The 17,500-nt window shown below is 42.7% G+C and overlaps 1 protein-coding gene across 1 annotated transcript in view; it reads left to right on the forward strand.

The window, feature by feature from the left end:
- Positions 1–17,500, forward strand: part of opcml (opioid binding protein/cell adhesion molecule-like) — a 152,110-nt gene that overhangs the window by 90,495 nt on the left and 44,115 nt on the right. The window contains exon 3 of the mRNA XM_063202210.1: positions 15,325–15,450. Coding sequence (XP_063058280.1) covers positions 15,325–15,450 — 126 coding nt within the window. The remainder of the gene's footprint in view (positions 1–15,324; positions 15,451–17,500) is intronic.

The following is a 17,500-nucleotide window of genomic DNA, read 5'->3' on the forward strand; positions in this document are numbered from 1 at the left end:
GGTGTACCTTCACGATCACATTTGTTTGAAACTTAGTTTCACTGTTACAGACGAGATGTGAACAACACGTGCTAATTCTTTGCGAATAATAGAAATAACTGCATTTGTATAGCAAAGTATCATATAACGCAGGGATTCTTAACCTTTTTGATGTCGAGGCCTATTTTTTCCAGTGCACAGTGTCCCGGGGCCCATATTACCCATGTACGGTATAAATTATTATATTACATTACTATATTAGGCTATATTATATTATATTATATTGCATTGTATTGTATTGTATTGTATTATATTATATTATATTATATTATATTATATTATATTATATTATATTAGGCCTATATCAGATTCTATTCTATTCTATTCTATTCTATTCTATTCTATTCTATTCTATTCTATTATATTATATTATATTATATTATATTATATTATATTATATCGTCGCTGTCCAGCAAAAACCACTTATCTCCACTTCTCATTGTTTGTATGTATTGATTTATAAAACCACATTTTCTATAAAAAATAATCATTGCAACATTAAAGTTGGCTACTAAATTATTTATCATACACATATACCCATGGAGACTGACCAGTAGTACTGTCTTATATTTTATAATAAATAAAGAACGAACATAAAAAACTAAAAATAATAGTGGAGATAAGTGGTTTTTGCTGGACAGCGACGATATTATATTATATTATATTATAACATAATACAGTCTTGTATATAATATAAATATATAATATATAAATTCATAGGTTACTGGAGATTTTTTTCCACAAGGAATAGCCCTTTATTAATGTTAATCTCATTTAATCTCACCCATCGAATCCACTCACAGTTTAGCAAGTCAGAGTCATTCACGCAATTGAGTTTTGCGTGACATCTCTTGACTTGCGCTTTGTAATGAATCTGCTGATCGTAAATATATTTACAAGACGCTTTTTTAAGTAGAAACTCAGCGCGGGAACAACAGAAATTCCACAGCCGGACCGAAAAATGTCCAGTATCACGCAAAATTCATGAAAGGACTATCATGTTGGGGACATTTGAACAAGTAGGCTTATAAGGGATACAGATTTAGTAACTAGAATTATTTTGAGTAGTCTAACCGTTGAACACCTATTTCTAACTACGGTACTAAAACATCAGGATAGCCTATTAGGACACAGAAGACGTCGCCAAATCAGCTGAGAACCGTAACCGGTTGGTAATTTCTCTTTTTTTTTCAAATAGCGCACTGGAAAGGGTGTTACGATCACAGGCTGTTTTACTTTCTTGTTCTTAATGAATCTCGCCCCAACAACAAAAACGCGGGGCCTGGTCATTGCTTTATGACAGAGTTGCGTTTGAGGGAAAAAACGCACACTAGTAGTCTATTTGATAAGCGGTCCCACAGCCCAAGTGGCCCAATGGTGCGAAACTGAAAGTTGACGGTGTTCGTGGAGGTTGTGAGCGCGGCCCAAAGTTGGCCCTATGGTTAAGAATCCCTGATATAAGGCATGCAGCTCAAAGTGTTTAACAAATGGATAAGCATCAATGTTAAAAATGAAAATAAAAAGTGAGGTACAAAAGAAAGACAGAAACAAACAAGAAAGAATAGAGAAAATAAGTAGATAGATAAATAAGTGGATGTAGAGAAAATGAAATAAGGAGTTCAAAGAAGACATAGGTAGAGATTACAGAGGCATAAGGTCCACAAGGGTTAGGCCCAGGATAAGTGATACATAGTCACAGTGAATGGGGAAATAGGGTCTGCTTTCCTGATGTCACCTTTGATATCGTGAAGTAATGAGCCTATCTATGCCATTATAGAAGGCTTTATGTAAGTACAAAGTAATGATGATGATGATGATGATGATGATGACGATGGTACTGTGGGTTAGCCCCATGTATCTCCTAGCCTCTGATCATAATGTGCTGGTGTGGGTTAGCCCTCCTGTGTCTGCTAACCTCTGATCGTAGTGGGCTAGTGGACTAGCCGTTAGCCTTCTGGACATTGTCAGAAAAAAGCAATTAGTGATAGGTCACACAGGAGGCGGTGGCAATGACCCTTTATTCAGGCTTTAGCTGCCCTTGGTTTCACACACACACACACACACACACACACACACACACACACACACACACACACACACACACACACACACACACACAGACCGTAATACACTGTCACAGGAGTGAGTGCACCCCTCACATTTGTGCGTTGCCTTGCATGACGAGGTCATGATACCAAGCAGAGGCTGGGAGATAAGATATTCAAATGGGGCCCATAGTCTCCTGGTGTGGCTGGATTGGCCCTAAGGCGCACAGGGCATTTGCCCGGTGGACTGTTGATGGTTTTGGCCTTTTCCGCCCCTTAATGTGGTGGTATCAGTCCTCATGCTGCCACAGCTGACCTCTCTAAGTCAAATTTAAATATTAATTTCGGCTGTTGTGTTCAAAGTAGCTTATAGAGGTCTACAAATGTTGTCATGGGCTTCATTGTCTCCCTCAATGCTTGGCGGACCAGTCTTGGTGGAAAATGCCCGGCCTGACTTTTCTGTCCCAGTCCAGCCCTGTGTCCCGGTGTGGGCTAGCCGTTAGTCTTCTGGACATTGTCATCTTAATTTGTCACTTATGTTAAGTAAACAAAGACATAAATGAGAAAATAACACTAAAATAGCACCAAAACACTGAATTTTTCTTTTTAATGACTTTAGAGGGGCCTGTATTTATATTACGCTTAGGGCCCCAAAATGGCTAGATCCGCCTCTGCACCCAGGCAGTGGCAATCACGCTCTATTCAGGCTTTAGCTGCCCTTGGTGTCACCCAGGCACACACATCCACATGTGCACGGACACACATGCACGCACTGTACTGTACACGCACACATGCACACACGCATGCATGCACACATGGACACACGCACTTTGCCAACATCTTAGAATGGGACCTCTGCCCTCTAAAAGAGCACGTCAAGTTAATTTGTTTGACATTTAAATTAATTATTTATATTAATTAAGTTTGACATTTAAATTAATATTTTACCAAGAAAACATGTTCTTGTGAAATCTGGACTCTTGCGTAAGGAAAAAAATTATCACAGACCCCTTCTTACACATTCTTATACATTATTCACTGTCCTTATATATAATTTTTTCATATTAAACTGTGACTCTTGTTCTTGTCGTCAAGTTAAAAAAATGTTCTTTTGAGTCTAGCATGAGACACACACACGCCCGCACGCACACACACACACGCACACTGTAAACCAGTCTGAAAATCCTCTTCGCTCTACCACTGTGGTGACCATGCTGGGTTTGGTCCTTACGTAAGCCTTCAGCACACACACGTACACATGCACACACATGCACACACATGCACACGCACACACACATACACCACCCACCCACACAGAGACTGCAATATATAGCTATCACATACACACCATAGCCATCAAATGATCTCTCTCACACACTTGCACACATACACACAGACACACACAGACACACACACACACACACACACACACACGCACACACGCACGCAGACATGCACGCACACACATGCACACATGCACACACACAGACCGATATATAGCCCTTTCCTCACATCAAACAGCTCTGGGCCAGTGTGAGACAAGCTGCCGCAGCTCAAAGCTCTACAGTGAGAGTCACACAAGAAAGAAAAGAAATATTAGCCTGTGAGCTTCAACGAAATTGTGTATATTACTGGTACCCTGGCTTCTTCTAATTCCTGCTATTTATGATTCAAAGGCAGCATGAACCCCATGCCCTGTGTGAAAGTGAACAGTAGCACACACACACACACACACACACACACACACACACACACACACACACACACACACACACACACACACACACACACACACACACACACACACACACACACACACACACACACACACACACACACACACACACACACGCACACGCACACCATCCCTATCCTCCATGACCAAGACCAATTACCGGCCTGATGTAATGTATCAGTGATGCATCTATTTTGTTTGGGACTGACGCCAGTTGGTGTGCTAAGCTCTCATCATCTTACAAATCATCGATCCATTCTATTGATCAGCCTTAAATTGAGACTGAGACCCATCCCATGCAACTGGAGACGTTTGGGGTCTCTCTATCTAACACTCTCTCTCTCTCTCTCTCTCTCTCTCTCTCTCTCTCTCTCTCTCTCTCTCTCTCTCTCTCTCTCTCTCTCTCTCTCTCTCCCTTTCTCTCTCTGTCTCTCTCTCTCTCCCTTTCTCTCTCTGTCTCTCTCTCTCGCTCGCTCTCTCTCTCTCTCTCTCTCTCTCTCTCTCTCTCTCTCTCTCTCTCTTTCTCTCTCTACCTCTTATTTTCTTCTGCTGAAAAGGCATTCTTCATTGCTATCTCGATATATATTAAAGTCAAATAAAGGACAATGATGTGTTTGTGAGAGTACCCAGCAGCACTTATACTGTATTGGACAGCATATGTAATAGGATAAAATACATGTGGACTGGCATTGTCTTGGATAGCGTACATGCAATAGTTTAAAATACCTGGTGGGTTTGTAAAGCTTCTGCTGCTGTTATTGATTTTCCTGTGTGTGCAGGAAAAATGTACAGTGAGAGCAGTGTTGCGTTGTGCAGGAATGAGGTATTATTACACACTATCTGTGACTAATATGGAGCTGCAAACAGAGAAGACAAGATTAAACTACATTTACCACTGCTGTCTGTCACGGCAGGGTAATTAGCAGCTAATTACTGTATTTTTACTAAGTCGATACTTTGTAACATATTTAATTTGATAATACATTTTTCTGTACAGAAAATATACTTGCAGCAACAGGTTAGTGATTCTGGGTGGTGACTGCAAATGAAAATGTCTATATATGAAAGTCAGGAAAGACAGGTTTTGCATTCAGTTTGCATATAAAGAGTAAGTAAGAGTAAGTAAGAGTAAGTAAGAGTAAGTAAGAGTAAGGGTAACTTTATTAATCCCCAGGGCGAAATGGTTAAGGGCAACTGCCCAGGGCAGCGCCCCAACATTACTAGTACACTTTACATCGGGTAAGGATGAGGAGAAAAAATTCCCATGGCTCCACATTATAAAAAGTACAACACCAACACATGGGACAAAGAACCTCAACAAGACGAAGGAGTTATTGCAGGATACCTGTGACAGTAACTAATACGGAACTGCAAAAAGATACAATACTTAAAACACTTTCAGGGCATTAGTGGCTAATTGATGTCATTTTACTGACATTCCGTAAATTCTGTACAGCATGTGTGCAGTTTCAATATAATTACAACATCTACAGATAAGATACAAGACTTGCAAAGCATGGAAATGATCTCGGGGAGACCTTACACATCGAAATTTAGGTCAAGAAATATACATTTTAAAGTCCATAAATTTCCCGTCAAATGATTCAAATACTGTATCTGTTCAAATACTGTATGTGTGTGTAAAACTCCAAAATATTGACTTTTTGAGTGGCACATCTGGCATAAAAAAGGTGCATCAGGCGCTGAAAGCCGATCTTGGCACTGAATATAGGCCTTAGCTGAGTGAGTGAACTCTGTGTGCTGTGTGCCAAATGTGTGCCCCCCGTGGGTTTGCCCTCTTGTGGGAGTGTGGAATTGAGGAATAGTAGAAGGCACGCCGCTTGACATCTTGTTGGAGCACAAACCAGCAGAGGAGTGTAAAAGCCTGAATACTTGCTTTTTGCCCTCTTGTGGGAAAGCACACAGTACAACTTACAATGCTATGACTCTTCAAGAGTCAAATGTACTACAGTGCTAACACTAGAGGGGTAAATACTGTTTATTTCAAGCATGTGTTGAATTAACTCTAGATTGTTGAATTCTACTTTGTAATTCTCTCTGGTAAATGAAATCTGCAAAGTTGAACAGGAATAAATAGAAAGAAGCCCTTTGCTTGCCCTGTTGTGGGAAAGCACAATAGGAGGCCAAGGGGCCAGTTTGGATGTGGTGCCATGACAACCTCCTCACTGGGAAATAACCATGCGTCTTTGGCTGAGTTAGTGAACTCTTGTCTGTTCTGTGCCGTGTGTGTATGTGTGTGTGCGTGCGTGCGCGTGTGTGTGTGTGCGTGTGTGTGTGCATGCATGCGTCGGTGCATACAGTATTTGGTATTCTATGAGTACGTGTATGTGTTTTAATATTTACGGCATGTGTTTGAGTGTGTTTGCTTGCTTCTGTTGCAAGTGCACAGGAAGAGTGAAAGAGATGTGTCTGCCCTCTTCTGGAAGAGCATCGAACAGTGTGTGTGTGTGTGTGTACGTGTGTGTGTGATACATATAACTGCATATTGATGGATGTCTACTGCTTATATTTATTCATTCATCCAATCAATCAATCAATCAATCAATCAATCAATCAATCAATCAATCAATCAATCAATCAAAAGGCTTTTTATTGTAATTTTGTCACATGTACTACTACACACTACTAAAAAATTGAAATATGCCACATGTACTACTACTACACTACTACTAAAAAAATGAAATATGAAGGCCAGTCATATTTCCAAGTGAGTGCTTTCAAGCTAGTCGCTCTTCATCAGAAATATGAAGGCAAAACATATTAAATGTAATTTTATCCATAGGTCCACCTTTAGTGCGTTCAGAACCGTGCTGGAGCCCGTTCCCGCACCTAATCGTGAACCGACCGTCGTGTTCACGCCACAGATATTTGCGTTCGCTAACTGGAATGTTGGTTCGCAATGCGAACCGCAAAATACTTGTTTTTTCTCCGCGTGATGACAGCGTGACCGTCAGCAGGTTCATCCGGGTAACACAGTCACGTGCGGAAAAAGTTCAGAGCCCGGTATGTACACAGGGGGTTCGCAGATAAGCACTTGAGTGCCGAACGTAACTGGTGCGGGTACCGGCTCTGGCTCCGTTCTGGTCAGCCTGAAAGCCCTACTTGAGTTAGAGTTAAGGGACTCTCTCTAGATGAAGTTGCAGATAAGGTAGTGGATAAAGAGTGGGCTTTAATATATGGGGCTCTTGTGGTCTACCCTACACAGCCTCAGGTGGTCTGAGTCTGACTGAATCCCAGTGTGTGTGTGTGTTTGAGAAATACCTACTGTGTGTGTGTGTGTGTGTGTGTGTGTGTGTGTGTGTGTGTGTGTGTGTGTGTGTGTGTGTGTGTGTGTGTGTGTGTGTTACCCAGTGTTGGGCAAGTTACTTTGAAAAAGTAACTAGTTACTAGTTACTAGTTACTTCTCCAAAAAAGTAACTGAGTTACTTCCTGGGTTACTCCGGTATCAAAGTAACTAGTTACCAGTAAAAGTAACTATTGCGTTACTCGCCCCCCGACCATGTTTCATAAACCACATAGAGAAGGACGGTAAAGACATGTGACGTTACAAACAACAATTTATTGCAACATAATAAACCAAAGCCACTGGATGGACAAAAAAAATATATATATATATGTGCATGTTAAATCCAACTTTAAATTACTACTAAATGTAGTATTTACATTTTAATTATTACTAAATGCTACCCTTTCAAACAAGACTACGATTACGTCATTTTGTAGTTCACAGAGTCATGAAGCAGTAAAGGACGCGACCTGTGACGCGACCACAAAATGCGGAAGTAGCCACTTTGCGTCTTTGTCTCGAAGCGTGCGAGTTGAGTTTGTGTTGTTATCAGCGAGCTATTTCATCGTGGTTAGTGAGAAGTTGAATCATGATGAAGTTCTGAGCATGTTATTTACCTATTCTGACTCTGAAGGACCGTTTTTATCTCACGAGGAGGATAATGATCGGACGAGCACTCTTTGTTTACCGCGGCGAAACTTCCGAAGGCAGTGATGCCGACATGCGAAGCAAGGATGTTCTCTAAACACACACACACATTTAAACTCACTCGGTGACTTTATCCTATCTCAAGTGAGTCGGTGGTAGTGGCGAATGCAGTCGTAGTGTCCATACAGGTATTGGTGGAGGAATTAGGGGTGAGAGAAGTGGGTCTGGTAATGTTAGCTTGCGCTCCCTCCATTCAGCCCCAGGGAATGCGGGTAGCCTATCCGAGCGTAAACGCAATAACCCTGGGACCAGACAGACAGTGTTCACCAAGCAGCACACACACACTCATTTTGTCCCTCTTTCTGACTTCTACTGGGTGGATGGCAGCGGCGAACGTGGCCATATGACCTTATGGAGAGGTTTTGGTAGGCCTAATAGAACGCACGGTGACGACGCCAGGCTACCCTAAAACAGTAACGTGCAGTAACGGAGTGTATGAAATTGTAACGGCGTTATACTGACAGTAAGAATAATTAGTTAGATTACCCGTTACTGAAAAATGTAACGGCGTCGTTTATTTAAACGCCGTTATTCCCAACACTGGTGAGAGAGAGAGAGAGAGAGAGAGAGAGAGAGAGAGAGAGAGAGAGAGTGTGGTGCCTATAGGATTGATGCCATGAGGGTAACAATGAGTTGAGAGGCTCTCAGCCTGCTCCTCAAGCACTTAGACACTCTCACCAGGGGAGACTGTGCCAAACCATTAGTACACGCCTTGCTGCCGCGCACACACACACACACGCAAGCACGCATGTAGGCGCGCACACACACACACTTCAAGGAAGGTGGTGCCTCAGGTGCAGGGCTGGACTGGGATCTGAAAAGGGCCCGGGCACTTTTTGACGCCTGAGGGCCCGACACCGATGCCGCGCCTATCGGTATTTATGACATCGTATAGCCTACATTAAAAAGCTCACACGAAAAAATGCTTCATCACTACTCACAATAACCTTCTTAGGGAGATGGTCGCAGTGTACCCTCATGTTCCCTTCATCCTGCATGTGAAGTTCTGAGTATGTTTGAGGGTAGGAGATAGAGAGGTGGACAACTAACTCTATTTTCCTGATTATTTTCCTGGCCAGTGAATCTCAATATATAAAAGTATTCATACCATTTCCCTTAAGCAAAAACTGAAAACAGGTCCCACAGACACAAACACCTTGTTAAGCAAAGCAATATTTCACACACACACACACACACACACACACACACACACACACACACACACACACACACACACACACACACACACACACACACACACACACTGCAAAATGGACACCATATACAATAATAATAAAATGTAAATGTTTCAGCTTCAAATTGCTCCAGTCCACAGATAGGCTACTGTCAGTGAGCTTACTAAATGGCAACACACCACAACAAAACCAAGTGACCGCTCATTGCTTAGGCTTCCAACAGAGGTTGATGACGTTACGTACAATAGCCTACGCCTTGGAGCGTCCAAACCGCGTCGCCTCAACCATGAAGATATTGAAACATCAATCCCAATGATTAAATGCTTTCCAGAACAAAACGTGTTTGCATGGATACAAAAGCCTATCCGTGAACACCACAGGAAAATTTAACTCATGAAGGCCCTGTAAAATATCAGACACACTCCAACAACAAAGTTAAGCTACCATGTTTCATAGCTATTACAATAAAGGGAGCGCGTATCTACCAAGCGATTCACAAACAGCACGGAAAGACGGTTTCTTTCTTAGCCATCTATGTAAAGAGAGGCAGCTCAGGATAATACTGTCTTGATAATGACGTGACATGCCATTACAGAAGGAAAAGATAGCAAAAATACATTTAGTTTAAAACCATAGTTGCAAAAGACACGACAAGCAATAGACTAAAACAAGATATTTGTTGGATTTGAGAAAGTGAGGCTGCACGGTAGCCTAATTAACACGTAATACAAGACGCAGTAGCACAGGTGGTTGTGGCAGACAGCTGACACGTAAAGACTTAGACAGAAGATCTATATGCTCGCGCAGCAGTTTAAGTTTAAGAAAATACATCAATACATATTTGTGACTGATTTGAGCGAGAGGGGAGGGACGACATATTTATTCTTTAGTTTCAGGCTATATGGGAAAAACGCCGAGGCGGTGTAGCTAATCTGCCTGGCCAGCCAGGGTAGGAATTGGGTAGAGGGCAGAGACTAGCTTCACTTCAACACAACACAGCATCTCGTGACAGCTCAAGCCAAGGCAAATGGAAGATGTCTATGTGCTGGCGCAACATTACAAGACAAGTGCATGGGCATTTATCAAATGGATACAAATATTCATGACTGATTTGATAAGGTCAGCATGACAATTTGGTTTCAGCTAATGAAGGGGATAGGAAATTACGAAACGCCGAAGCGGCGCATAGCTACAATGCATTGGCTAGCTGAGTGTGTTGAGGGGGGTGCTACCTCTCTCTCCCTGGGTACGTCTGTACCTCCCCTGCTCGAACCATCTCCCGACCCCGCCGCCTCTCCTCCGCCTCATTCTGCACCACCTTGCACTCGTTGATGCACCGGTGGCCCCACTGTCCCAACCTGAGGTCGAGCTGTGTGATGCACCACCTCCCACGGCCACACGAGAGCTACCGGTCCGGAGCTCGAGCTGGTGGTGCTTTTAGCTTTGAACAAGTCAGTGATTTAGCACATTTTGCTCAGTTTTCTTTTATTTAGTTTTTGCTTTCGCTTTTCCATGCACTTTTCATAGCCAGTCCTTTCTTTTTCCATATAGCGTCCTGTATCCTCCGCTCCACCACCAGAGTTTTTATTAACTGAATAGCCACCATCCAAGTCAACGAAACTTCGGATGATGCTGCTGCTGACAGACACAGAGACTAGTTGGGTCGAGCGAGGGCCTGCAGGGAGGGGCGGGCCTTTGATAAACAGTGAATTTCATTGGACTAGGCCAATGTGCCTCAAGAGAAGCATCCAATGAGCACCGATGTGTCATTTTTTTACCGTCACAGACAAAAAAAATAATGTATATATATATTTTTATTATTATTTCGGGGCCTCGAGGGCCCGAAAGACGCGAGGGCCCACCGGGATTTGCCCGGTACGCCAGATGACCAGTCCAGCCCTGCTCAGGTGGTAGAGCCGTTCGGCAAACGGAAGGTTATTAGTTCGAACCCTGCTCTACATGACCCCATTGATGTGTCCTTGAGTGGGGTACTTAACCCCAAATTGCACCTGGTATGGTGGCAGGGTGGTGCCCTGTGCGGCAGCCACTGCCACTGGTGTTTGAATGTGAGAGTGAATGGGTGAATGTGAGGTATACAAGGTAAAGTGCTTTGAGTGCCCGAATGAGTGGAAGGGCGCTATATAGGCTATAAATTCAAATGCAATCCATTTACCATTCATCCACTGATGGCGTTAAGGGATTTGAACTCCTCAGGCTGCCTTCAATTTGAATTGACACTGTAAAGTGTGCTGCACAGGTCTGTCTGAGGGACGTCATGAGATGTCATGGTTTGTTGGTGATGCACTCTCAACCCTGTGTGCCCACTGAAGCTGAAACAACTTGTGCTTTTTGTTGAAGGCTACCCCATCATGTCATTATGACAGGGTTCCCACTCTAATTCAGATATAAAATTCCATGATTTTCCATGACTTTCCAGACCCAAAAAAACGAATTTCCATGACCATTTCGGTAAAAAGAAATGATGTTAAAAAGTTTTTTAAAGTGTGAAAACTAAAGATTATCTTCACCCCTAGAGCCGACACCGAGCCACTGCCAGACTTCAGTGGGCTCATTGCATTCTAAAATGTTGCACATTACAGCGCAGAACTTAACTGTCTCTGGTGAAGCGTTGTAGTATAACCAGTAAGAAACAATGTTATACACCAAACAAAAAAGTTTTTGCTTTTACACAACTGTTAAGAAAATTCCATGATATTCCATGACTTTCCATTACTGGAAAAAAATTTATGAAACTCCATGATATTCCAGAAATTCCATGACCCGTGGGAACCCTGGTATGACATCCCTAACAACATTAGCACTTGCACATTAGCACTATTTATTTTGCAATACTTTTTCTAACAACCTGCTGCTGCCCCCTAGCACTCCCTCAGGGGTCCCCGGCTCCCAGTTTGAAAACCACTAGTGTAAAAACTTACATTTAACATTATTCCATTAGATCCTGCACAAAAATGATGAGTTAACACTAACATTGTAAGGGGGGCAGTGTGGCCTACAAGCTACAGGTTTGGGAGTTAGTCTTCGGATCGACATGACAGACTGTCTAAAATACTGTGGCATGACCCATGTCAGGAGGGCCTTGGCTGGAATGTACCAGTGTATGGGGGGCCTTGTCATGGTTACGTGGCGCTATTCCAACATGTCGCTATTCCGACGTTAATGTCTATTGTCGGAATACCGACACGTTTTCCACCGTCCGCCGCTATTCCTACATGCCGCTATTCCGACATCGCTAACCTTAACCCTAACCCTAACCCCTGAAAAGTGTCGGAATAGCGGCATGTCGGAATAGCGCTATGTCGGAATACCGATTGCCCCTCCTTGTCACTGTAAAGTTTGGTAACCCCTGGTTTACACTTTAAATTAACATTACAAATGTGCAATATTTGATGCGCTAAGTGGAGACAACATGTCATAGTAAAGGGTTATAGTAATGAGAGAGGATAATGATCATTGGGCATGGAGGAGCAGAGGTGCCGTAGCAGAATATCTCAGAGATGATTATATATGTTGTGTGTCGCTGCTTACATCTTCGCTGTGCTATTCTTGGAAAATCGTTATTATTATGAAGTCATTACAAGATTATGAGCCATTATTGTGCAGAAATCCATGACCCGTGAAGATCTAAAGCTAAGTCACTGCAGCTGTTGTGATGCTTATCTATTTTTACCCCAGTTAATGCTGCTGATTTTAAGGCGCTTATCATCCATCCTACCCAGAAGCTGGAAGGGTTTATTTTCCATTCTTTTTCAAAATGCTAATGCTTGAATAAAAATGATTTTATTTGGATATTAATGTTTGGATGTTTTGTGCTGGGATTGTATAAAAATGTGTATTTTCACACTGAAGGAATGCAGAGGCCTGGTACGGATCGTATGGAGGAGAAGATTTGTTTCTTATCTGTGAATGAGTTTGTTTGTGGCTCAGGCTGATCTGAGCGAAGGGGACTTGAAGAATGCAAATAAGTTTGTGCTTACTTTGGATTGTTTGTCACAGAAGTGGAGAATTTAACAAAACCCTAATCACACACACAAAAACACATGAGGACGCATGCCTGCACGCACACGCAGACACACACCCAGTGAGTCTGTAGATCTGAAAGAATTACTGATATAGGTCGGTGGACTTGTTTTGTTTAGTCCCTACACAATACATTTTGTAGTGTTATTTCAAAAGTTATACACACACACTGGTGTTGGTACTACTACACTCTAAGTGTTACGTAAATGAACACTCCACAACTGACTATGTACAGCGTGCTGAAGTAAGTCCCAGAGTATCTGTCCTGTGGTCAAAATATCTGCTGTATTGCCGTTGGAGCGAAGTGTTTTGTCTCCTGTGATATGTCAGAGCAGGGTAAAGCCTGTTGTATTAGAGGGCCCTCTAAACAGAACTGGATTATCCTCTTGGCTTCCCCCAAGTGGAATGATGTGACAGCATTTTAGATTAGGCTTGGAGTTTGTGTGTGTGTGTGTGTGTGTGTGTGTGTGTGTGTGTGTGTGTGTGTGTGTGTGTGTGTGTGTGTGTGTGTGTGTGTGTGTGTGTGTGTGTGCAGGCGTGTGCGTGCTTGCGTGCAAATGTGAAGGGCCTGTCTGGAAAGTGCCTGTAGGTTCATTACTGTGGCTGCTCTCCCAATGCAGGAGGCCATTATAGAAACACACTGTGCACTTCCCTAAACTAACTGCAGAATACACTAACGGCACAAACTATATACCGTGCATTTCCATACACTTGTAATTGACTCCTCTGTGCCGTATGTACTTCCTTTATAGTGAAACTATTGGGATAAAAGAATATGCATGATTGAACTTAAAAAGTTCCACAAACATTTTTTTTCTTCATCAGGCAACACATAGTATATAAGCATGCATTATGGATTTTTTTTAACAAAGGTGAATATTGCTTTTGACAAGATGCACAGGATAAAACAGTGTTTTCCTTTCTCTCTGTATTGAGACTAGCTCATGTGAATTGACGACACTGAAACTAGAAAGAATACGGCTTCTCGAATTACTGTTCAATTAATGTGTGAGGATTTAGAGGGGCCACTGCAGGCTTTGGTGGTGCTGTTTGAAATCCTGGTCATGCCTCGTGAGTAAATCACACAGATAAAGCAGTGCTACGACCCGATTTGACACTACACATGCACAAATTGATAGGGCATGTTCCCTCCTCTGCAGACCCGGGAAACATACCTGTCATGTCGCACAGTGGGAGCATTTTGCTCGCATCCGACTGTCGCCTCGTATAGTGTGAGGAAGTGAGTCGAGAGATGTGAACTTTTAAATCGTTAAATTTCCTCGTGCAGTGTGAGAAGGAGCTTAATACCCACGATTGAAAATATCGCACAGTGTATGCCCGCCTTTAGTCACACAATGCAATTACTGGAAGTTATGAACTGAGGAAGTAGAGCAGAGCCTTTCTTCTCTTCTCTTCTCTTCTCTTCTCTTCTCTTCTCTTCTCTTCTCTTCTCTTCTCTTCTCTTCTCTTCTCTTCTCTACTCCTCTTCTCTTCTCTTCTCTTCTCTTCTCTTCGCTTCTCTACTCCTCTCTTCTCTTCTCCTCTCCTCTCCTCTCCTCTCCTCTCCTCTCCTCTCCTCTCCTCTTCTCTCCTCTTCGCTCCACTACCAAAACAGCATCGTATTAAATTAACTTATTAAAACACGTACCTACTTTGTTTCACCAAGCATTGCAGACACCGCGGCTTGTCTGGCTTGGCCTTGAAAAGTTTGACCATGTAAATATTTAATCATCATTGAACTTTTTTTTGCTAGACTAGCTTTAGAGAAACCTGGCATTTTGGCCTGGAATAACCTGTATCTCCTTCCGTTACATGAATCAGAGTGCTTTGATCCACTTTGAGAACGAGCACTGAAGTGAAGTTAAGTCAACCTGGCACTTTGAAAGTTGGAAGTATTTTACAGAATCATTATAACTGTGTTTTCAAAGCTAAAAGTTATACCTGTATGTGTGTACCAATCAACAGTGCATATGGGTGTTAAATAAAGATTTCACATTTGACTCCATCTGCAGTGCTACCAATTAGGTCTGTGATAGTCAGCAATTAGCAGCAAATGTCTTTCCACAGAACTACCTATTGTAGGTTCATGTAAAAAAAAAACACTTATCTGTAATTCTTGTGTGCTCATGGCACCGTGGAAACAGTCCAAGGACATATAAAAACACATTCCTCACTCAGTATGTGTCTCTGAAACAGTTATCTCTAATGCTAACATGAAACTAACATGTTGTCTTTATTTCTTGGTTTGTTTAGTTCCAGCAAGAATTACAAACATCTCCACGGACATCACGGTAAACGAGGGCAGCAACATTTCCTTGATGTGTCTTGCGGCAGGACGACCGGACCCCAGCATAATATGGAAACACCGCCCAGCTACTGGTAAGGAAATCCCAGTATGCATACATTCAGTACATTAGAAAGCTGCTTCATAATATCTAGCAGGTGTTTTGTGGTGTAATGCATCTCCACTATGTATGATGGAATCGCCCATGGGCCAAGGCTTGAATACAAACTGGGCTTTTCTCTCTCTCTCTGTGAATCCCATTACACCCCTTAGCCCTACTCCTTTCCCCTTTGCCTCCGTTTTACGCATACACGTGTAGGGGTAGTGGCATCCCGATTCACGTTCAGACAGATGGGTAGGGGTACGGCAAAGGGCTTTCCACCCCTCCGCGCGGAGATTTTCCAACACCAGACTCCACGATGGAGGGCTACGACAGCTTTCCCTGAATGCGAATTCATTTAAAAATTGACGGCAAGCCGCGGCACCCACAACAGCACACAAGTTTAAGTATTTTCGCCGCAATTGACGGTTTTAAAGTGTTAATAATTATTCCATTGTACTAAGTTTAACATTGTCCTAATGTATGATGGCCCTTTTCTCCGTGAAAACGCACATGAAAAAAATGCCATTAACGTCAACCTAATGCATGGAATTAGTGACAGCTGTGAGTGTCATTCCATGATTGTTGAAGATGTATCCCAATTCCTAGCGGTTGTGTTTCAAGCCCTACACACCTTACAGCTTTGTTGGAAAGCACGAGGGGCATGGGGAAGGCGTAGGGGTAGGGGTAGAGATTAGTAATGGGAAAGGCCCTCTCTCTCTCTCTCTCTCTCTCTCTCTCTCTCTCTCCACCCATTTTCAGTTATTTCTTCATTACCTTGTCACATTAAAAATGCCCCCAAAAGGCCCTCAATAAAGCGGCTAAGAATTTTCGAGATTGCAATGAAATGGGATTGAACCACAATGCAACACAGCCAACAAATCAATAATATCTACAGTACTGTAGAGAGCTGTAGTATTGTAATGCTGCCATCCTCTCTGAGGGAAGGGCCTGTAGTGACCCACAGTTACAAACAGATGCTTGACCTCTAGAAGCTCAGCACTCTTTGCATTTGTATGGAACTCACATGTTAGTCCCTTGTATCTTATTGTTATGTGAGTGTAGCATTATATTTGCTGACCTTTATTGCTGACCCCGAAAGGCATACTCAGCTGCATATCTTTATTGAAACATGTTGACTTGTGGGAAACTCACTATTCAAGAGCCCTATTTGGATGGGACTAGTTTTATGTATAGGCATGGGGTAATGTGATTTTATCTCAGAACGTCGGTAATAGAAATCGCCAATTCGGACTGTATTAAAATGTCTCAAGAAACGAACAGAAAGTAGGAGGGGTAAATCTTTGCATTGTTGTGTTCGGTCTGGTTGAACAATAAATTGTTTGCTGGCTAACAAACCCATCAGAATCCATTTTAATGCATGTCATTGCATATGAAGAAAAAAGCAGAAAGTTCAATGCAGCTGTGGAAATCACTTTTCTTAATAATCCAATTCGTAGTCATGTGTGCAGCGTGCTGTGTGTGTGCGTGCGTGTGTGTGTGTGTGTGTGTGTGTGTGTGTGTGTGTGTGTGTGTGTGTGTGTGTGTGCGTGCGTGTGCGTGCGTGCGTGCGTGTGCGTGCATGTGATTAGGGTTTTATTAAACTGTCCACTTCTGTGACAAACGTGTCGAAAGACAGATGGTGGCAATAGAGAATAGGGAGAAGCTGAATACGGCTGTCACGTATATGGACATTCCACTAGAATAAGCTCATTAGTATCCCTATGACGTATGCAGTACAGTACACGTGATGCAAACCATGACCAGGGGCGCTGCCAGAAATGTTGGGCACTATGAAAGATTCGAATTTTGGGGCCCCTTAAGGAGCCCCTCTCAGTGCTTGGACCCCCTTAAGGGCCCCTATCAGTGCTTGGGCCCTTAGAATCTGTACCACTTTTCCCCCCCTAGCGGCCCCCATGACCATGACACTATAATGACAACCTGTAGTCACAAAATGGCTGTAGTCACCATTATGGCATCACACACAAGTGGCAGACTCCCCACTGTGCAAAACTAGGCATGCATCAACTTAATGGTGCATGCGT

Source organism: Engraulis encrasicolus, chromosome 7 (genome assembly GCF_034702125.1).
Source record: "Engraulis encrasicolus isolate BLACKSEA-1 chromosome 7, IST_EnEncr_1.0, whole genome shotgun sequence".
In the NCBI taxonomy this organism is placed as follows: Eukaryota; Metazoa; Chordata; class Actinopteri; order Clupeiformes; family Engraulidae; genus Engraulis; species Engraulis encrasicolus.